This window comes from Citrus sinensis, chromosome 4 (assembly GCF_022201045.2).
Source record: "Citrus sinensis cultivar Valencia sweet orange chromosome 4, DVS_A1.0, whole genome shotgun sequence".
Classification (NCBI taxonomy): Eukaryota; Viridiplantae; Streptophyta; class Magnoliopsida; order Sapindales; family Rutaceae; genus Citrus; species Citrus sinensis.
Window position 1 is genome coordinate 3,416,833 of NC_068559.1, and position 22,276 is coordinate 3,439,108.

Sequence of the window (22,276 nt, forward strand, 5' to 3'; positions counted from 1 at the left end):
GAATAATGGATGACATAACACAGTATTGGGAAGGCTTACTATGCCATTAATATTATCAATCTTTCAAATTGGCACAAGACTAGTTCTCTTCACCAAAAGTTGCAACATGAGGCATAAAACCAATATTAGAATGACAATAATCAAAGCCATACCACACATTTTCAGGCACAAAAGATCTGAAATATGAAGTTAAGAAACAGGCACTGGTCTCCCACTCTCTTCTTGGTGAAGAACCTTAGCCCAACCAGGCCTCCATTCGTCTGATCCAACTCTTTTAAGATGCAAAGCACTCACACTTCGCTTCATGCGTGCTCCTCTTGCCTCAAAGCTGCTTCTGCTGCATCTTTGGAACCCACCAGTTTTTCTCTTTTGGACCATATAACAACTTGGGATCCTTTAAATGTTTGATTATGATCAAGTCTCCTGCTGAGTCACTGAATCTAACGCTTATACGATCTGTGGTTTCCGCAGAAGGTGCACATGTTGTCTCAATCTGTATTCAGTACGTGCAGTTTCCTTGGGAAGCTTGGCCTGCATGGTTTGTGGGTTGGTTTGCTTCTGCTTGGGGAGAAATGATGTTGACGAATAATATGAAATTTATCAGAATTTGATCTTTCTTCAATGGGAATTTTAGCGTTGTTTTCTTGGCTGTTGTTACTTGGTTTCCATTTGCTGCATACATTTATAGTAAAGCTGTTGCAGCTTCTTTAGTTTTAGATTCTATTCTGCAAAGGCAAATTGCAGCAACGTCCATGGGTTGCTTTTCAGAAAAGGCAAGATGCTCACTTCTTTTAAAATAAAAGATTGTGCATCTTTCAACTGCTTACAGAGAGTGATGATCTACTCCAAGCTAATGTAATTGCAGAGTTCTGCAGACATATACTTTGCTTTATCTGCCAGATGAGTTCTGCTAAATTGTTAATTAATTTACTGTACTTCAAGTATGCACAATTCTGATTATTGTCAACGTTGCCTCTGTATTTCCTGTTGTCTTTTTAGTCTTTGTAAAACCTCCAGAATGAAATTATGATCACAAATTGTTTGTTTTTTTCAAACTAGTGTATCAAATAAACTCCCATATTCATGTATCTTGCACATTGTGGTTGGTGAAGTTAAAGTAATTAATATCAATTTACAGGGAGCTGGAATATAACAACATTGTGAATATAATAAGTACATCCAAATTTCCTATACTGCGTCAAATTTTCAACTTTAGGAACTTATTATACATAAAAGAATTCTTCCCCTTGAGGCAAAAGAGAAGGGGTAGCATTGCTCCTTTCAACTACATGACAAATTTGGCATGGCTTTGACATACCGTCTGGTCTGGGCAACAAGGGGATTGAAATCATCTTTTGAAATCACAGAGAAGCAGACTTCCAGAAATCAATTGATTTCCGATGCTGAGACAGGAAATTGGATTGAATGTTATGCATACATAAAGAAATACCGTTACAACTACATTCTGCCTTTCTACAGGTTACACATTTAGATTACGGCTCACCTTAGCAATTGGCATCTTTGCTCTCACTGAATCTATCAATGAGAAATCAATATCAGCAACAGCAATACCTGTTGATAGTCGATCTGAAAAGGGAAACGAAGGCAGATTTTGAAAGTAATGTTACTAAAGTTTCCAGCATATATACTGAATTATCACCAAAACTTATCAAGTTCATAGCCAAGTTTTTACTAAGATATGTTTGGAATAGTTAGCCCGTTCTCACCAGGTAGTCGACCAATAACTGTTCCCCATGGGTCAATTATCAATGAGTCACCATAACTCTCCCTCTTATCGTTATGCTTTCCAGCTTGAGCAGCAGCTATCACCTGATAATACATTCATCTTGTCATTCCAAAAAAGGCGCCACAAAACATAAGATAGCTAATAAGATGGGTTAATAAAAAATGAACTTTGATGTGCGCTGCAACTATTCAAAAATTTGTATATTTATATAAATTGAGGAGAGGCAGATTGTGGAATGTGGCCAAAACAATTTAGTTTGAAGTAAAGCTTGATTTTGGTAAGCAGAAAATAGATTCCATACATAACATTGAGTCTCAATAGCACGTGCACGAAGAAGAATCTCCCAATGTGCCTGACCAGTTACTTTTGTGAAAGCTGAAGGCACCAATAGAACCTAGATAATGTAATGAAGTCAGACAAATATTTAGATGCTGAAAAAACAACTAAACCCAGATGTTAAGAAATCCACTTGTACCTGAGCTTCATGTTGGAACCTAAGTTGCTGATAAAGTTCTGGAAATCTCAGATCATAGCAAACTGTTGGACCCAAACGTCCAACCGGGCTGTCTACTGCAACAATATCCTTTCCTGAAAATATTACCTATTTAAACTGATGTTTATGCTGACTAGAGAACATCTAATTCATTCAAGTTGGCCAACCATGCAAGTGCAAATATGTTCTTTCTCAGCCAAAAAGCAGGGAACACAACCCCAAGTACAACATCATAACATTTCAAGATCAACCAGAAAATACAAAATATTGAATTCATCAATCGCAAAACCAGTTTCCTTTCACCCTTTTCTTTCATAAGTTGGCAAGCTTGCAGTTACAGAGACAGTGTCAAAGTATTTACTTAAAACTTTCTAACAAATCGTAGCAAATCAAATATATAACAGCATCAAGCCAACAGTTTATGAGAACAGAATCTTGGATTACAAAACTAAATGGTATATGACGCACAGAAGAAGGTACAGTATGCTTGTTGGACAAAAGTCGCTATTGGGATGTCAGGATATGTGAGTGCCGGCGAATATACTTAGTATTTCCGATTAGACGTATAGGTGAACAACTTACCTGCCTCCGTAAAACTACTTTCCTTGTATGACCTTCCACCAGGAATGTCCACATCAAACCTTCAAAAACAAGGGAAAATTTTGTTCAAACTATCAAACTGATGGTCTTATACCATGATAAGGAGAAATAAATAAACATAGATAAGCATAATACAACCAAGAAAGAATAATTAACATGGCACATTTAGATCAAGGAAATAGTAAAAGGGAAGCAACTCTGCTGCATATTTGTCCTATTGTGCATGTAAGGCTTCTGGTAATCTTTTCCCTTTGAGTAAGTTTAAAATCTCCCCACAATTTAATGGGTAATCTCTCTGATTGTGATCAACTGGTTGACTGATCTTTTAACGAGAAAATTCCTCTCATTTGCATAACAATCTATAGCAAGAGGGCCAAGCACAGCAATAAGAAATGGGGTATAGTTCTATTCACTTCACATATAAGACCCTCTTTCAGGAAAAATATTAAAAAAAAAATCAATAGAAAGAGGGAAAATACCACAAATTTGGGGAGGGAGTGGAATGTCAGGACATTTTTGTTAGGAAGATGGTTTATCTATCCCTTTTAAGCAATTATCTTAAGTACCTGATCAAGGTATATCATTCCTAGGAATGCGGAAAAGTCAGTAAGCAAAAAATCCTGTAAAGTTGCATGTAAACTATAAACAAAATTTGAAAGGGAAACGTGCTATATTTAGTAGATGGGTTACAGAAGCAAAGAAAATGTAAGAAGAAGAAATTTTATCACCAATTGCAACGATCTCAATTAAACCCAAAGTCGACTATCTTACAAGTGCATTTTCCTATATGTGCTTCTAATGTTCCCAGCGTCATCTACCAGAACATGTGTGTTACACAAGTGTGCATCATCAGATCCCTTTTCTTGGAAGCCACCAAGCGACAGCCACACGCGGGACTCTCTGCAGTGGATAAAGCAAGAAAGTCAACAAGAGGAATAAAAAGGCCTTGCCAAGCATAGGCATCCAACAAATAACGCCATAACAAGTGACCCCGTGTAACAGCATGATTTCAAATATAAAAAAAAAAAGGGTGATATCAGAAAAAGTGAACATAAATTAGCAAAGGTGACTGATCAACCAAGGAAGTGAAAAATTGGGACGTCCAATTATTTAACAGAGGAGATTGAACTGAAACAGAGAATTTCTCAACTAACAAAAATGAAGAAGGAACAAAAAGCCACCTAGCTAGAGAGCAGTATCCTTGCATTATTGGCCCATCTAAAGTTTCGGCAACTTTAAGACTGTCCCCATCCTTGTCACCGACGTAAGAGAAATTTTCGGGAAGGCACAGCAGTTTTGCCCCAGCAGAAGCTGCTTCCTTTGGATATACAAACTCCAAAAATTAGTTGAATAAACCATACACCAAATATAACTACAAAATCAAAGTCGGAATACAATAAAAAGTTTTTATTTCACAAGTCTGCACTAAATGGTATATTCTGAATCTAATGAGATGATATAACTGCTCTAAATGGTATATTCTGAATCTAATAAGATGACATAAGGCACAATATGAAGTTTTCCATATTAAAAATTATCCGAAAAAGAAAAAAATGGATTCTAACGAGAGGTAAAGCAGCAAGCTGAAACACTTAAGTGATATTAAGTTGCAATTCCGAAAAATAAAATCGAAACTTTTATAAATAATTCGAAGCGAATGAATGTGTATATATATATATATATATATTTTCGATTACTTTGACGAGGCGAGAGCAGGTAGCGAAATTGGCGGCGAGGTCGTTGATCGACGTCATCTGAGCAACGGCGACTCGGACTGAGCTAGCGCCTGCCATGGTGACTGAGTCTAACTCTCCGGCACGTGACTTTACTGACACTGAGTTCGAGGAAGTTGAGCCGCAGCGCTTTGCCAATATGTGCTTGTGGTGTTGCTGGTGAGTTGAAGATGATCTGATTTTACCGAGCGGAGTGCTGTGTGCGACGTGGAAACGAAATGACATGTCGTTTTGCTATTAGAGAAATGCAGTTGCTTTCAAAGGGCCATTGTTTTGTGACTTTTGTCATGGTAACTTAGACCCTGATATTATGTTTATTTTGTACATTTCCAAATATTTAATTAATAATTTACATATCGATCCGTGTTTTTTACTTTTATTCTCTTTACCTTTGACGTTCGTCAACAATTTTTTATTTTCTTTGACCTATCAAGTGCATTTGTGTGATGCATGACATAGAGTAAGTTAAACAAATAACAATGAATTTATAAAATAAAAAATTATATTTTTAATATATTTCTATATATATTTTATGTTCAACTTAATCCAAATGAATCAAGATACTTTTATTATTATTATTATTATTATTAAGGGTAATATTTTAGGAAATGATATTATGACGTGACATTATTTATTTAATCAACGCATTTAACACGAAATGTAAGGAGTTTTACAATTAATTTCAGGTCTAACCAATCAATACATAATAAATAAAGTCACCCACTAAATTTTTTTCTTGAAGTTTCTTTATTTTTTTTCCATGTTTATTATTTTTTTAATAAACTGATATATTATAATCAGAATTTTATTAATATTATCACAAATCTACTAGAACTATCTTTAATAAGTCAATTATGGCACAGAACAACAAGAAATAATAAATAACACGGCACACTAAGATTAAGGAAATAGTAACAAGCATGGATGGCAATGGGGAGGGGAGGGGAGGGGACCAATCTCCCCGTACCCATCCATGATATTTTGCGTATGTCTCTGTCCCCTCTCCGTCCCCATTAGAATTACTTGAGAGAATCCACATCCCCTTCCCGAATAATAACAGCGGATCCCCAGGGGTCACCGATCCCCGAATAATTAATACATTTTTTGTTTTTGATTTTGAGTTAATCATATTAAAATAAAAAATTCAAATAAAAGTAAAGTTTGAAATATATCTTACATTAATATCCATTATAAAAGTCACATACATTAAATTAGTAAGTAACGTAGCATGTAAGGGATACAAACTTCTTTTACAAACTATCATGAATAAATTAATAGTCTAATATAAAATTGTTACAAATAAAATCGAATTTAGATTCAAAATTAACTTTTTCAATGGTGGCATGGCACTTTATAAATATGGACTATTCCCTTTACAGCACAATAGTTAAGTCGGAGCAAATCAAGAGCAAATATTATATTAAATTAGATTAGATTAGATTAAATTAGATATTAAAATTGTGATTCATTGTGGGCAATTATAACATCTAAAAATAAATAAAAAATAGATTTAAGTTAAAACATTTAATGAATATTAAAATTAAAACAAAATTTTTGGGCTAATAGAATTTACCCAGTTTTTTTAATGTCCTAAATAAAAATTTAGGACTTTAATTAGTTAATTAGGCCTAAAAGTTTAATAATATAAATATTTTGATATTTTTTATTTTTACCAATATTTATAATTTTATTATTTAAATTTATTATTTATTTACTAGTAATTTTAAAAAATAAAAATAAAAATTAAAATGGAGAAATGGGTAGGGGATGGGGATTCCACCTCATCCCCGTCCCCTTCTCGAATAAGAAATTGGGTAAAAAAATTTCTCCATCCCTTCCCCGAATAAGAAATTGGGTATGAAATTATCCATATACCCTCCCCGAATGGGAAAAATCCCCGAGGGTATCCGTCCCCGTGGGAATTTTTGCCATCCTTTAGTAACAAGCAAGCAATTCTGCCACATTTTCTAGGAGTCAGGTTTGTTGTTTCCCCTAATAAGACATGGAAGGAGGGAGGCTAGCATGCCCGCTAACCTTTTTCCATTGAATAAGATTAAATTCTCCCAACAATTTATTTCTGTCATCTCTCTTATTGTGATCAACTCCCATGTTCATAAATTTTACACATTATGTCTACTGAAGAGAGAAATCTTATTAGGCAAGTTTGTTGCTTGCGAGAAAGCTAGAGAGAAAATAGAGCAATATAGTCAAAGAAAATTTTATTACTCAAAACAAAGAATATAAGAGAGCTTTGCAAGTATACTTGAGTTGCTTGTACTTGATATGGTGTGCAAAATGGCAAGTGTCATACCCTATTTATAAGAAGGCTTGCCTTGGTCTAGGGCCATTCACGCAACTTGCCCAAAAATCTACTAAATTCTAGAGTATATACTAGTGTAGAATTATCTAGATATTTACAAAATGTGAGTGTTGCAGAGAATTTTAGAATCAGGGCTGGCTGGCTCACTTTGATTTGTGGATTTGGGCTATTCGCCGTTGAGTGCACCATGTCTTGTTAATGTATTAGGTGGCCTATTGCTGAGCACGCCCCGGCTACTGAGTGCACCTTTTATTGGGCGGGTCATTAGTGAGTGTACCATAGCTCGCCAATTTAGCCTCCTTTGATGGAAAACTTGAGTGGCACATTGCTCCTTTCAACTACAGGACTTTGGTGTGGCTTAGACATACCATCTTGGAATAGGGGATTAGATCATCTTTTGTAATCACAGGGAAGCAGATTTCCAGAAATCAATTGGTTTCCGATGCTGAGACAGGAAATTGGTTTGAATGTTATGCATCAAGAAATACCATATACAACTACATTCTGCCTTTCAACAGGTCACTTACAAATTCAGATTATAACACACCTTGGCAATTGGCATCTTTGCTCTCACTGAATCTATCAATGAGAAATCGATATCAGCAATAGCAATACCTGTTGATAGTCGATCTGAAAAGGGAAAACAAGGGCAGATTTTGAAATTAATGTTACTAAAGCTTCCAGCATATATACTAAAGAATTAACAAAATTTACCTTATCAAGTTCTTGGTTAAGTTTTTACTAGGAGATGTTAGGAATAATTAGCCAGTTCTCACCAGGTAATCGACCAACAACTGTTCCCCATGGGTCAATTATCAACAAGTCACCATAACTCTCCGTCTTATCATTATGCTTTCCAGCTTGTGCAGCAGCAGCTATTACCTGAAAAAGCATTCATATATCATACCAAAAAAGGTGCCACAAAACACGAGCAAAGAAGATGGCTAATAAAGTGAACTTTGATGTGAGCTGCAACTATTCAAAAATTTGTAAGTTTATATAAATTGAGGTGACATGGATTATGGAATGTGCCCAAAATACTGTAGTTTGAAGTAAAGCTTGATTTTGATAAGCTGAGGTGAAATAGATTGCATACAAAACATTGAGTCTCAATGGCACGTGCACGAAGAAGAATCTCCCAGTGCGCCTGACTAGTTACTTTTGAGAAAGCTGAAGGTACCAATAGAACCTACATAATGTAATGAAGTCAGACAAATATTTAGATGCTTAAAAAACAACTATACCAAGATATCAAGAAATCCACTTGTACCTGAGCTTCATGTTGGAACCTAAGTTGCTGATAAAGTTCTGGAAATCTCAAATCATAGCAAACTGTAGGATCCAAACGTCCAACGGGGCTGTCTATTTCAACAATATCCTTACCTGAAAATACTACCTATTTAGAATGATGTTTCTGCTGATTACAGTACATCTCATTCATTCAAGTTGGCCAACCATACAAACACAAATGTGTTCTTTCTCAGCCAAACCAAAAAGCATGGAACACAGTAAGAGATCGTAACATTTCCAGATCAATCAGAAAACACAATGAACTCATCAATCGAAAAACTGGTTTTCCTTCTCCCTTTTCATTCATATCAGAAGTCTGCAAGCTTGCAGATGCAGAGATGCTAATGTCAAAGTATTTACTCAAAACTTTCTAACAAAAGCGTGGCAAACCAATAATTAACGGCATAAACCCAACAACTTATGGGAACAAACTGTTTGATTACAAAACTAAAAGGTATATCACACACAGAAGAGCATACAATATGCTTGCTGTAGGGGGAAAAATGGTACTCTGGCTATTGGGATGTCAGGATATGTGAGCAGAGGCGGACCTACGCATGGGCTAGGCAGGAAAATTTCACAAATATCCCTTAAGTTTATACAATTTTTCATATACTAATAGAGGTTTTATTTTATTTTCAAGTATGTCCCAAATTCAACCTTTTCTTTTTCAAAATGGAGTTAGAGACTTATTTTATAAAATGATAAAATAATGTATTTATTTTAAAAAAATTGAAATCATTAGGGGCTAAAATGTTATTACTGCTTTAACTTACGATAAAAAATGTCATGGTTTGGTCTAATTGAAAGAAGAGTATGTCAATAAAAATGTCACTAGTATAAGGAAGTAGCAAAATAGACATACAATAACAATTAGCAATATTTTCATAATTTTATGGTTTATTTCCTTCACAATTATATTTTCTCTTTTTCTTTTTCATTATATAAAATTATTCAAATATGTCAGGTTCCTTATCAATTAAAAAAAAAAAGAATTTCATAGATAATTTTTTTATCGTGCAATTTTTATAATTTTACATAATAAACATTTTGTTGCATTGTCATCATTTTTTTTATTAAATATATGTATTTTACTAAGAGTTTTAATGTCGCGTTGCTTAATATATGTGTTTTTAACTCCTTTATACTCATTCACACATATTTACAATAAATTTATATTTTCGCCCAAAATGGTGAAAAGACCTGGTTCTACCCTTGTATGTCAGTGCCAACAAGTATAGACATAAAGATGATCAGTATACCTGCCTTTGTAAAACTACTTTCCTTGTATGACCTTGCACCAGGAATGTCCACATCAAACCTTCAGATAAATAAACACCGAGAGACATAACACATCCAAGAAAGAATAATAAACATGGCACACTAAGATCAAAGAAGTAGTAAAAGGGAAGCAATTCTGCCACATTCTCTTTGAGAGTCAAGCTTGTTGTTTCCCTGAATAAGACATGGGAGAAGGCCAGTATCTTCTAAGAAGGGAGGGTAGTATGTCCTAGCATGCCTGTAAGGCTTCTGTTAACCTTTTTCCTATGAGTAAGATTAAAATCTCACAACAATTCCATCATCTGTCTCACTCTCTTATTTGTTATCAACTGGTTGACTGTTCTTTTAACAAGAAAACTCCTCTCATTTGCATACCTTCTATAGCAAGAGGGCCAAGCACGGCAAACAAAGTCTTAACTTAAGAAATTGGGCATAGTTCTATTCACTTCACAGATAAGGCCATCTTCCAGAAACAAACTGCCAAAGAAAAGGGAAACACCACACCACATATTTGGAAGGGGAATGTCAGTGCATTTTTGGTAGGAAGATGGTTTCTAAAGTTTGAAAGAAATATTTATAATAGTCCTCGGAATCCAAAAAACTCACTGAGCTAAAAATCCCATGAAGTTGCAGGTAAACTATAGACACAATATGAAGCAGAAATATGCTATTTTTTTAGTAGACGCAATGCAGAAGCAGAAAAAAATATAAGCAAAATAAATTTTGCCACCAACTGCAATTATCTCAAGAAAATATAAAAGTTGACAATCTTACAAGTGTATTTTCCTATAAGTGCTTCTAATGTTCCCAGCGTCATCTAGCAGAACATGTGTATTACACAAGTGGGCGTCATCAGATCCCTTTTCTTGGAAGCCTCCAAGCGACAGCCACATGCTGGACTCTCTGCAATTGACAATACAAGAAGGTCAATAAGCAGAAACATTCAATAGTTTCAGACGGAGCTGAAACAAGGATTTCTTTAAGGAATTTAAAATGGTGAAGAAACGAAAAGCCACCTAGCTAGAGAGCAGTATCCTTGCATTATTGGTCCATCTAAAGGTTCTGCAATTTTAATATTGTCTGCATCCTTGTCACCCACATAGGAGAAGTTTTCAGGAAAGCAGAGAAGTTTTGTCCCAGCAGAAGCTGCTTCCTTTGGATAAGGAAACTCTAAAAATTAGTTAAATAAAACCATACACCAAAAATAAATACATAATCAAAGTTGGAATATAATAAACAGTTTTTATTTCACGAGTCTGCTCTAAATGGTGAATTCAGAAACTAATGAGATGATATAAGGCACAAAATGAACTTTTTCATATTAAAAATTATTCCAAAAAAAAAAAAGATTCGAACGAGAGGTAAAGCGGCAAGCTGGAACACTTGAGTGATATTAAGTTGCAATTCCGAAAAACAAAATCGAAATTTTTATAAGCAATTCGAAGTGAATGCATTTTTTTTTCCCTTTCAATTACTTTGACGAGGCGAGAGCAGGTAGCGAAATTGGTGGCGAGATCGTTGATCGACGTCATCTGAGCGACAGCGACCCGTACCGAGTGAGCGCCTGCCATGATGACCGACTCGAACTCGCCGGGACTTGACTTCACTGTCACCGAGTTTGACGAAGTTGAGCACGTTGCAGCTTAAGTGCTCGTGATGCTGGTGAGCTGACGAGAATCTGATTTTACTGAGCGAGTGCTGCTGCGCTTGAGTGTGAAGCCGAGAAGTGGAAACGAAATGACATGTCGTTTTGCCATCGAAGAAATGCAGTTGCTTTCAAGGGCCTACTATTTTGTCTGGTAAACGAGATGACCCCTCAAGCTTGCATTTCCATTTCTTGACCTTTGACCTTTGAATTTTGAGGAGGAATTGAAGTTTCGATTTATATGTTTACTTTAGGAGTAAATAATTTTAAATTATAGTTTTATTATTATTTAAAGAATTATAATTTTTAATAATAAAATTAATATAAATTTTAAAAATAAAATATTTATTTTTTTATATTTATAAATTAATAATAATTAATAATATTATTAATTATATAAATCATAATTTTTTATTAATTTTAATTATGTAAAATTAAAAATTATTAATAAGAACAACACAAATAAAATATTATTACTAATAATATCCTAAAAATAATATTTTCTTATCATAAATTATTTATTATTATTAATTATTAATATTAAAAAATATAATAATATTATATAAATAAATTTGATATTATATATTTTATTTTATTAAATTATATTATATTAAGTTTAATTAAATAAAGATAAAAAAAGAAGAGATGAGAGTGAGAATCTCACTCCCTACCCCAAAAATAGATAGAGTCTATGGAATGAACTCACACTTCTTCCTTAAAATATATAAGTAAACATCAGAATGGAAGCAATCCACGCTCCTCTATTCTCTCATACGGATAGAAATCTCACTCTATAAGCTCCACTCATTTTTAAAATAAGAGAGAGATTCCCACTCGTCTCTTAAAATATATAAATAAATGTGGCATATATAATTTTTATGTTCAACTTCATGAAGAGGTTGTTACATAATCACAATACTTTACTTTTATTTATATTATTAATTTTATAAGTAATAATTAACCTATACATTTAACAATATATATAAATAATCGTACCATCATTTCATGTGTCTATCACCGTATGATAGATTATAGATAAAGTTACTCATCAGATACGCGATTCATCTATTCAATTTTTACCTTAAAATATGTTGTTGAAAATTATTTAATTTTTACATGGCCTTTTTTTTTTTTTTTTCTCGTGGAGAACAAGATTAATAAGGCACTTTACGCTACAAGAAAATGAAAGGCAAAAATGTAGGGAAAGGAAACTAAAATTAATCCACGTTGGGAGAATGGAGACTACGCGTATAAGCTATTAGATTATTCCACAACATTGTTGTCGCAAACAGCAAAATCACTCCCGACTTTATTTATGTTTTTTTTTTCAATTAATAAATTTATTTTTTCTCAATAGGAAAGAGGGAAAACCTTTTATTTTTACTATATTAAGGAGAGAGGAGGGGGAGCAAAGCTTGCCTAAAATTTTGGTTTGTTAAAGGTCAAAGTCAAAACCCCAGCCAATAAATTAGAAAAATTCAGAACCCAAAAAAAAAAAAAATTTCCAGCAAAAGAAAATGCCAATAAAATCTTTTATCGAATCAAATTCATGGGTGTCTCAAGGCCCAAGATTTCTTGTTGCATAGTCTTTGTTTTTCTTTTGTCTGTAAAACAATAGAACCAATCAGTCACAGCTTCGCAATTTTTTAAATTTTTTTTATAATTATCTCTGTTTTCTAGATCTGCCCTTTTGATAAGACAGATTTCATTTTCCCTTTTTTTTTTGGTTTTAGATTTTTTTGTTTATTTGTTGCTCTTGTTTTAGTCGTAATCAAATGATGGTCTCTTTTGTGTTGAAGATATAAATTGGAGGATCATACAATTTTCCCACTTTAGGATTGACAAGGTATGTTAGAAAATATCGTAATTTCTGTTGTTTTTGAGTTCATATTATGACATTTGATGACACGCACATTAATTATTTGACTTAATCTTTTACATTTTGACTTTCTAGTTTGAAAATTAATTTTCGTATTGTGTTGCAGATTAATGATACCTGCATTTTTATTATTATGTTGAATCCATTTGTGTAGTTGAAGTATTTATCTTTAGAGATTAATGGTCTATGGATTTTGATTTTGGTTTAAATTCCATATAAAGCGTCTTCTGGAGACACCCATTTCATTTTTTAATCTGTAATTGCATTTCAATGTTTGCAATCAAGTTTATGCTCAACTTCTTTTTCCTTTTCTTTTCCTTTCTTTTTTTTTTTTTTTTTTTTTTTGATATGTATTCATCAACTTGTTTAAAATAGAGTACATATATAGACTGATGATGTCATGTTTTTGTATTATGCGTGATGATTGTTTTACTTTCGAGGCCTTTGCAGATTAATGTTGTCTGCATCTATCAATGTGTGTTTGACTTTTGAGACTTCTGTTGCGTCTTTAAACATTGGGAAGATATCAGAAGAGATACCAGGTTTTTTTCGAGTTGTTAATGTTGATTTCATGAATAATTCGATTGCTGGATCATTTGGATGATAATATGTGAGCTATGGTATCGGCAACTTTTATGAAAATTGTTTCACCCTGTTGGAAGCCATCTACTGAGGGTGAAAATTCTAATAGCGATGGGGAAGACAATGGTAGAGTTGATGGATTGTTGTGGTACAAGGATTCAGGACATCATGTCAGTGGGGAATTCTCAATGGCAGTAGTTCAAGCAAATAATCAGTTAGAAGACTGTAGCCAGTTAGAATCTGGGCCATTGAGCTCCCTAGAATCAGGCCCTCAGGGGACTTTTGTTGGAATTTATGATGGCCATGGAGGTCCAGAAGCTGCTCGATTTGTGAATGACCACCTTTTTGACAATATCAAGAGTATGCTTTCCTCCCTCTTGCTCAATGTAGGAACGTTTGTTCAGTGTACTGTTTCGGTTCATGGAAGTTGCTAGTACATTATTGAGTCTTTGTGATACCACATTACATCAGTCTGGTAAATTAATTGTTTTATTATTTCATTCTTCTATTGCATACCTTTTAGAGTCATAAATGCAAATATACAGGTGTTTGTGTTTTTTTCAAAATTCCTTGGGCATAAACAACAAAAACTTTAGCACCAAATGTGTTATGTGCCTGCCATGCTGTAATTGAAAACTGAGTATCACAGTCGGTGGAAAACTGACAAAATAAGTAAATGTGTTTTTGACCATCAATTGTGCACTGATATTTAGTTTTAGTCTGTTCTTTTCTAAGATCAATTAATTTTTTTCCTCCCATAGCTTTGATTCCAAATATTTAGGCTGCTGGTGCACATGTGTACTGACTTTTGACAGCTATTCATGGTGCAGAGTTCACATCTGAAAGTTGTGGGATATCTGCTGATGTTATCACTAGAGCATTTCTGGAAACCGAAGAGGAATTCCTTTCTCTTGTGAGGAACCAATGGCTAAATAAACCACAGATTGCCTCTGCTGGGTCATGTTGTTTGGTAGGGATAATCTGTAGTGGACTGCTATACATTGCAAACGCAGGTGATTCTCGGGTGGTGTTAGGAAGAATGGAAAATGATGTTAAAGAGGTCAAAGCTGTTCAGTTATCATCTGAGCATAATGCAAGTATGGAATTTGTGAGAGAGGAACTGCGTGCATTGCATCCCGATGATCCACAGATTGTTGTTCTGAAGCACAAAGTTTGGCGTGTGAAGGGTATCATACAGGTGACTATATGAGGCTTTCTGATTTATTTGTGTTGTATATTTGATTGTTTACCACCATTTTCTTCTCTGTATTTCTGAAGCCTATCTTTGTATAGCATATGTTTTCATTGAATGAGTACTTTTTGACTTGTTTGTAACTCTTTTATCAGGAGAATGCTACCTGTTTTTTCATCAGAGGTAGTTCAATATCTTATCACTAATAAATTGTTAATTACTTCCATTTCCTATAAGTTTCTGAAAACTTTCAGGTGATTTTGTGACACTGCTATATATTTCTGGATATGCATTCTTTCCTCTCTAGATTTTTTCTTATGTTGTCTATGTTTCAGTTCATCTCAGTTAAATGCTTTATTACTTGTGAGGAGATGAAACTGAGATTGATCCCAAGTCCTTTCTTCCCAATATCACTGAAGCTGCAGTATTTGGACTTTTTAAATGAGTTGTCCACAACAAAATTCTTAAATTTCTTCAAATGTTTTAAGTACTCTTTTGTTGTCTTTTCAGATGCATTCATCAGAATAAGTTTCCCATCGAAATACTGGATTACTATCATGATGATCGCATGCCCAAATAGTGAGTTACTCTGTTGACAGACCTTTCTTATTTGTGCAGATTTCAAGATCCATTGGTGATGCCTATCTGAAGAAGGCAGAATTTAACAGAGAGCCTCTTTTGCCCAAGTTTAGATTGCCAGAGCCCTTCCATAAGCCAATCCTTCTAGCTGAGCCAACGGTATCAGTGCAAAGACTTTACCCTGAAGACCAGTTTCTCATATTTGCATCAGATGGCCTATGGGAGCACCTAAGCAATCAGGAGGCAGTTGACATTGTCCACAACTGTCCACGTAATGTAGGGTTTCTATTTACAGTTTCAAGTTACATGTGTATTTCTGCCAGTTATTGTTATAATGGGTGTAGTTAGCGTCAATGTTGGGGCAGGATGGGTGATAATCTTCTTAGAACAAGTATCCACTTTTGTTTTTTGAGTTTGTGACGTAATAAGAATTTGTAGCCTATTTCCATTTTTGCTGTTCCTGGTAAACAAATTTGAAGGTGATTGTTTTTGTGTTAATGATGTGTGCAACTACTTAACTGTTTTTCGGCGATGTCTGATATGGTTACTTGTCTCAGAAAGCTGGTTGTGTAAGTTTCTCGTAGAAGTGCTTGTATTTTCTAGAACAGTGTGGTACTGTATCATGTTCCCAATTGAAATGGTTGTAAATCAAGTTGAATCATGATCACTTAGAAGCAACTAAATGTGTGCTAATGTGTCTATGTTTGTGCAGGGTGTTGCAAGGAAGCTTGTAAAAGCTGCACTTCATGAAGCAGCAAAAAAGAGAGAAATGCGTTACTCAGATTTGAAGAAAATTGATCGTGGGGTGAGGAGACATTTTCATGATGACATCACAGTGATTATTTTGTTCCTTGATTCTTATCTGATCAGTCGCAGCTCCTGGGATGGCCCCTTGATTTCGGTTAGAGGAGGAGGTGGTATATGTGGGAGTGCCATCACATAGTTCAAGAGGTTCGAAAGTATCTCTTACTTCATCTCTATATTCTTCATTTGTATTAAGAGCAATTTTCTTTCTTTCTTTTTTTCCCATTAAAGAATGATTTATGTAAAGAATTAATGTATAGCCACGCAGTCTGAAAACTTATTTTCGTTATGCCATAAGGGACATTTTAGACATTTGTTAGACAGATGATAACGCTTAAAAAAATATTCTTTGTCGAAATTTGCCATTGTTTGACATGTTGATTGAAAAGCTACTACTGGGAACTTTGATCTTACGCTAACCTGTTTCGTTAAGAATACATGTGGATCTTGGCTTACTTTGTTGTCATAGCTTTATACTGCCTCAGAAGATGACATGAGAGCAAGGATGGTAATGGCATCTCTTCAAACTGTTTTGAACAGTTCAAAATGAACAATTATAACATGTAGTTTCAAACCTAACTACATCATGCTGTAATTTTTGTTCCAGATACTGGCTCTGGCTCTCTGATTTTGAGTTTTTTTTTTCTTTAATTTCTGCAGTTGGCAACTCTCAAAATTTTCATTTACATTTGCTTTAATTGCCATTCTTCGCAGCGATTGCACATTGTGCTTGTTCTTTGGCAATGGTTACATGAAATGCTGAAAAGAGTTGGAAATGAAAAAGGCACAATATTGATTTAATAATGGCTTTTGAAACTTGAGTCTAGATAAAAAGAAGAATCTGCATTGCTGTGTGAATCATATTTTTAGATCAATTTTCTTCAATTTATTTATTTGTACTTATTTTTATTCATCATTTGTCGATGGAAGCATATTGGATGTCAATTTACAGCAAGATAAAATACCCTTAGCTTTGTTACATAGTAAAAGGTCAATCAATCGGACTATCTTTTAACTACTATTCGAAAAGTTCCATCGATCTTTACTTTCTTAAGAATGGATTGCAGCATAATTAACCCAGAAATAGACAACAAAAAAAAAATGTATGTTACCACTGTAGGAACATAGCTAGACCAAATCCACAAGGGCAAATTTGAGTAGTTTGGGTCCAGTTATGTTTTGGTGTGTTTACTTGAGGGTTTAGGAAATGAGAATAAAATTTATGTTTACTTAGTAAAATATAATTTGGTAATGGGAATAAAATGTGTGTCTCACACAATTTGAGAATAAGGAATAAAAATCTTATTCTCGTGGGAGGTTGGGAATGAAAATGAGAGAATGTGAATGAAATATATGTTTACTTTTGTATCTCTATAATTTTTTCATATTTCGTAAATTATTCTAATTCAAATCACAATTAATTTTATTATTTTAAATGTCATTCATAATTATTATTATTATTATTATTATTAAATTTTATTAACTTTATTATTTTAGTTATTATTAATTATTTTTATTAATATTATCATTATTAACAAGAAAATTAATGAAAAATAATAATTAATAAAAATAATTAATTTATTATTATTAACAATATTATCATTATTGTTGTTGTTGTTGTTAATAAAAATAATAATAACAATAATGATAATGACTAAAATAATAAAGTTAATAATAATATTAATAATAATAATGTAATTTTCATTATCTAGATACATGTATAAATATTATTATAAAAATGATATTAATTAAAAAAATAAAATTAATAATAATAATAAATGTTAATAATGATAATATTAATAAAAATAATAATAACAACAATTAATAGTAACTAAAATAATAAAGTTAATAAATTTAATAATAAGAATAATAATAGTAATAACTGTTAATAATGATAATATTAATAAATAATAATAATAATAATAACAACAATAATGATAAATTAATTATTTTTATTAATTATTAATATTATGGGTATTTTGGTAAATTGATTATCATTCTCATTCCTCGTTCCCATTTATTTTGCTAAGTAAACACATCAATAACATTCCAGCACATTCTAATTCTCATTTATTTTTGTCGAGTAAACATTAAAATCTCATTCACATTCCTTATTCTCATTTCAGCTCATTCCCATTTCTAGTTCATTCTCATTTCAACTCATTCACAGTCCATTCTCATTCCAACTCATTCACATTACATGAAGTAAACGCACTATTAGTGGTTTGAACCCTCACAAAAGTGCGATTTAATTTTTTCTTTAAATTTGAGTAAAGGTAATATTTTTTATTTCGAAATGTGAGTGGAGTTGATGTTTTTCAAATATTAAATAATGTAAAAAATTCTGGACAACACTATATAAGATTTACTATAAACTATTCTCAATAATTATTTGATTATAAATATTAGATGTAGTCTCATATAATATAATTTGTAATTTAAACAATGTCTAATATAATTTTTTTTTTTTAAAAAAATACATAGCTGGACCCATCTACTATTTACGTGGATTGAACTATAACTAATATATTACGATTTTGATTTTTTTTTTCCAATTTTTGCGCCTCCATTTTCGCCAATACTTCATTTGGTAAAAAAAAGGGGACAATTACACTTCAGAATTTTCTCTTAACAAAATGATGCTAAATCTTTTGTCCCTAGAAAAAATGATACTAAATAAAGAACATAAATTGGACATCTAATCTTATTGAAGGACTCTCCTACTTTGGTTCCCCATAAGTTTTTTCTCTTAATAAAATGAGAGGGGGACCTCATTTAGTCATTTTCACCGGTGCAAAATTTTAAATTCTACTTCATAGACGGTATTATTAAATGAATTTGGACTCTTGATAGACCTAAGTTTTTATGGATTTAAACTCATGGAGTTTCTAATTTATATGATAGTATTATTATTTATTGATAAAAATTAATAATTTTTATATGTTATCAATTAAATATAAGTTTTTATATTAATTTATTAGCCAAAATAACAAGAATAATTAAACATTTAAAGTTTAATCTCAATTAGTTTAATTATAATGTATTTTGATCCAAGAGTTCGTGGGATTAATAGAATTAATCATATTGTAAGAAATCAATAATTAACACGTGTCATTTATGAAAATCTCGTAAGTATTGAGTTAATGTAAGTTACCAAGCACCCAAAATACATTATAAAGTGAAAATTAATAAAATTAATCATATTGTGAGAAATCAATAATTAACACGTGTCATTTACGAATAGTACCCCTTATTTCGGATGACGGCAAAGCGAGGTGGCGACCATCAAAGTTCATAAGGCTTGAAACCCAACACAAAAATGGCAACAAGCAATTGTGCTGATGCACTTTCACTCATTTTCTCGCCTTCCTTCTCCTCCAATACAGCATCGAAGCTGCCCCATATCAGAAAATTTTCTCAAACCAATCTTTGCTTGCATTATCACAACACGCTCTCCTCTGTCCTACGGAACAAGAATGCCATAGCTGCTTGTGTATCAGCGACAATGGCTTCCAAGTAACTCAATTTATGTGATTTTGGTGCTTAAAATAGAAAATTAGAATTGGGTTATAGCTGTTGAATCTTTTTTTTTATTTTTATTTTTTTTGGGGTAGTGTTGTGAAAGAAGTTTTGCCACCAGCTCTTGATTCTACTTCAGAACCCCCTCCATTATTTGACGGAACCACAAGGTACAGTTCTTTACAATAAAATAAAAATTTGCGTTATTTTTTTTAATTGCGCTGATGCTTTTGTAAAAAAAAAATTTTTCCTTTTTGAGTTGAAGGTTGTATATATCGTACACGTGTCCATATGCACAGCGTGTGTGGATTACGAGGAACTGTAAGGTGATTTGTATATTTTCTATTGCTAAGTAATTATCTGGTGTATATTGATTTTGGGATCGTTATTATGCTTTTGGTTACTGAGTAAAAATAAAGACAAAGGAGGGAAATGTTGCTGGTTTTAGTATGTTAGTCATGTTTTTGCTTTGTAGTAACATTGGCAACTGAACTGGAACTCTGTTGAATAGTCGAAGGACTTTAAGCTGAATGAAGATTTTAGTTGATTATGTCTCTAATAATAATCGGAAAAAAAAATGATGGTGGGCTTGAACACTACAGCAGTTTGTTCTGATAAACAAGAATAGGCATTTCTATTCATCAAGGTTGATTAAATTGGCAATTAAGGGCTTTAGTAGATAAAAAAATTTCATTGGAAACTAAGGATTCTGAATTTCTTTGTTGTGATTTGTGGGAAGCAGGGATTGCAGGAGAAGATTAAATTGGTTCCTATTGATTTGCAAAACAGACCTGATTGGTACAAGGAGAAAGTCTATCCGGCGAACAAGGTGAGATTAATGGGAATGCAATATGCTAGAGCAGAGAGTTCCTTGGTTGTAACATGGAAATCATGGTGGGGAAATTAATGACTTTGTTTGATTAGCATTGAAATTGCTCAAGAGTAATTGCGAACTTAATTTGATTTTCATGATAATCTTGTCAAGTGCTTCATTTTTCTTCTCTGTATTCATTTATTTGATGCTTTATGCAGGTGCCGTCATTGGAACATAATAATGAAGTTAAAGGAGAGAGTCTCAATTTGATGAAATACATTGACAGTCACTTCGAAGGGCCTTCTCTTTTCCCTGATGTAAGATTTAAAGAGAACATTATTGCTTGTCTCCAGCATTTTTATTTCAAATGCATAACTTTTGCTTCATAGGATCCTGCCAAGAGAGAATTTTCAGAAGAGTTGTTTTCCTACACTGACACATTCAATAAAACCGTGCGTTCTTCGGTCCAAGGAGATGGAAATGAAGCCAGTGAGTTTCTCACTTACTACTATAGAATTTTTTTTAAAAAAATTCTAACTTAAGCCCATGTAACACATTGGAAAACTGTATTAGGTACTGCATTTGATTATTTTGAAACGGCTCTCTCCAAGTTCAATGATGGGCCTTTTCTTCTGGGCCAGTTCAGCCTAGTAAGTGAAAATCCTATACCCATTGTGGCACTTTTGCTAGCTTTTTGCCATTTACTGATTCCTATATTCATAAAGCATGGAAAGCTAGACCACAGTGGTAAGCTCCTCATGCAATATAGAATAGGATAGACTTCACTGCAGTTTCAGCAATCCATTCTTTTTTGCATTACTAGATTTATTGATTACTTTAAAGGTAGAATAAATTTAATTTGTGCTTGATTTTTGTTTATAGGCAGATATAGCTTATGCTCCATTCATTGAAAGATATCTGCCTTTCTTACTTGAAGTAAAGAAGTATGACATCACTGCAGGGAGGCCTAAACTGGCTACTTGGATTGAGGTATAACGAATTTGCTTAAATGTATTGAATAGCCAAATATTTTATTAAGTAATAGTTAACATATGGAAATAATGTAAATGAAATCTGTTATAATCTTTTACTGATATCTCATATTGTTAATTGAAATGCTCTGTAGGAGATGAACAAGAATGAGGCTTTCAATCAAACCCGCCGTGATCCTAAGGAGCTTGTTGAAACCTACAAGAAAAGATTTGCGGTACTCCCTATTTATTACATTATGAAATGAGATTTGGATGCTCTAAAATGGTTCTAGACTTGTAGATGAAAAAAGTAACCAACTTATTTCCAAATTCGCTACTTCTGCAGGCTAAGATCTGAATTGCGGCTATTCACTCTCATCTGTCTCAAAATTGCATAATCAGTCGTGCCGTCGTGTTCTTACAGTGGCTCCAAGATTCTTTTCAATTCAAGCGTGGATTATTACTAGTGTTATTATAGGTGATCTTGCAATGTATTTTCAGAAAAGCTAGTTGTAGAATTATGCAAAAGAACCGTGTAATTTAGTATATCAATCAACACTACAGTGCAGAAAATGTTGCATTATATTATGACTGTAGTTAATTTTCTTTATTAACAGTTTCTGAATCATCGTTTAACCAAACAAGTTTTCTAAGTTTTAAAACACAAAAATTTCAGAGACAAAAACCGACATCTCCAGGTAAATAATTCTAGGGCTAACAGAAACCTTCGACTCTGTTTATATTTCAGACTTGTAATTTGATAGCCCTGATGCAATTAAATCTAAAAAATCTCAATGAATCAAATCTAGCTTTTGTAATATTCATTT

At 33.1% G+C, this 22,276-nt stretch overlaps 4 protein-coding genes across 7 annotated transcripts; 2 read left to right on the forward strand and 2 right to left on the reverse strand.

Annotated features, from left to right (window-relative positions):
* Nucleotides 1–1,103: 1,103 nt before the first annotated feature.
* LOC102608740 (deaminated glutathione amidase, chloroplastic/cytosolic-like) lies at nt 1,104–4,828 on the reverse strand. The gene is made up of 9 exons (XM_006485909.4): nt 4,538–4,828; nt 4,022–4,158; nt 3,612–3,740; nt 2,823–2,881; nt 2,223–2,335; nt 2,049–2,141; nt 1,728–1,830; nt 1,505–1,587; nt 1,104–1,403 (listed from the first exon to the last, which is right to left on the reverse strand). Exons 1-9 carry the CDS (start codon nt 4,796–4,798, stop codon nt 1,362–1,364), a joined length of 1,020 nt encoding a protein of 339 aa, XP_006485972.1. The 5' UTR covers nt 4,799–4,828; the 3' UTR covers nt 1,104–1,361.
* Nucleotides 4,829–6,777: 1,949 nt separating this feature from the next.
* On the reverse strand, nt 6,778–11,312 carry LOC102609030 (deaminated glutathione amidase, chloroplastic/cytosolic-like). Of its 2 annotated transcripts, none has more exons than XR_371457.3 (9): nt 10,940–11,312; nt 10,481–10,617; nt 10,239–10,367; nt 9,446–9,504; nt 8,164–8,276; nt 7,990–8,082; nt 7,608–7,775; nt 7,441–7,523; nt 6,778–7,338 (listed from the first exon to the last, which is right to left on the reverse strand). XR_371457.3 is itself a non-coding variant. In XM_006485910.4 (9 exons), the coding sequence occupies exons 1-9, from the start codon at nt 11,033–11,035 to the stop codon at nt 7,297–7,299; spliced, it is 858 nt and encodes a 285-aa protein (XP_006485973.1). In that variant the 5' UTR covers nt 11,036–11,312; the 3' UTR covers nt 6,778–7,296. The 2 variants fall into 2 exon arrangements, 1 of the variants encoding a protein (XP_006485973.1); XM_006485910.4 differs by having other exon boundaries at nt 7,670–7,775.
* Nucleotides 11,313–12,454: 1,142 nt separating this feature from the next.
* Nucleotides 12,455–16,503, forward strand: LOC102608068 (probable protein phosphatase 2C 38). 3 transcript variants are annotated; one of them, XM_015532736.3, is made up of 5 exons: nt 12,455–12,955; nt 13,429–13,930; nt 14,386–14,768; nt 15,381–15,617; nt 16,054–16,503. In XM_015532736.3, exons 2-5 carry the CDS (start codon nt 13,606–13,608, stop codon nt 16,282–16,284), a joined length of 1,176 nt encoding a protein of 391 aa, XP_015388222.1. In that variant the 5' UTR covers nt 12,455–12,955; nt 13,429–13,605; the 3' UTR covers nt 16,285–16,503. The 3 variants fall into 3 exon arrangements, with proteins under 3 accessions (XP_015388222.1, XP_015388223.1, XP_006485969.1); XM_015532737.3 differs by having other exon boundaries at nt 12,456–12,955; nt 13,439–13,930; XM_006485906.4 differs by having other exon boundaries at nt 12,466–12,955; nt 14,401–14,768.
* A 2,875-nt stretch (nt 16,504–19,378) lies between these two features.
* LOC102607762 (glutathione S-transferase L3) lies at nt 19,379–22,059 on the forward strand. Its single transcript, XM_006485905.3, has 10 exons — nt 19,379–19,661; nt 19,760–19,834; nt 19,930–19,990; nt 20,407–20,493; nt 20,697–20,795; nt 20,868–20,967; nt 21,052–21,128; nt 21,361–21,468; nt 21,605–21,685; nt 21,796–22,059. The coding sequence occupies exons 1-10, from the start codon at nt 19,465–19,467 to the stop codon at nt 21,805–21,807; spliced, it is 897 nt and encodes a 298-aa protein (XP_006485968.1). The 5' UTR covers nt 19,379–19,464; the 3' UTR covers nt 21,808–22,059.
* Nucleotides 22,060–22,276: the final 217 nt, after the last annotated feature.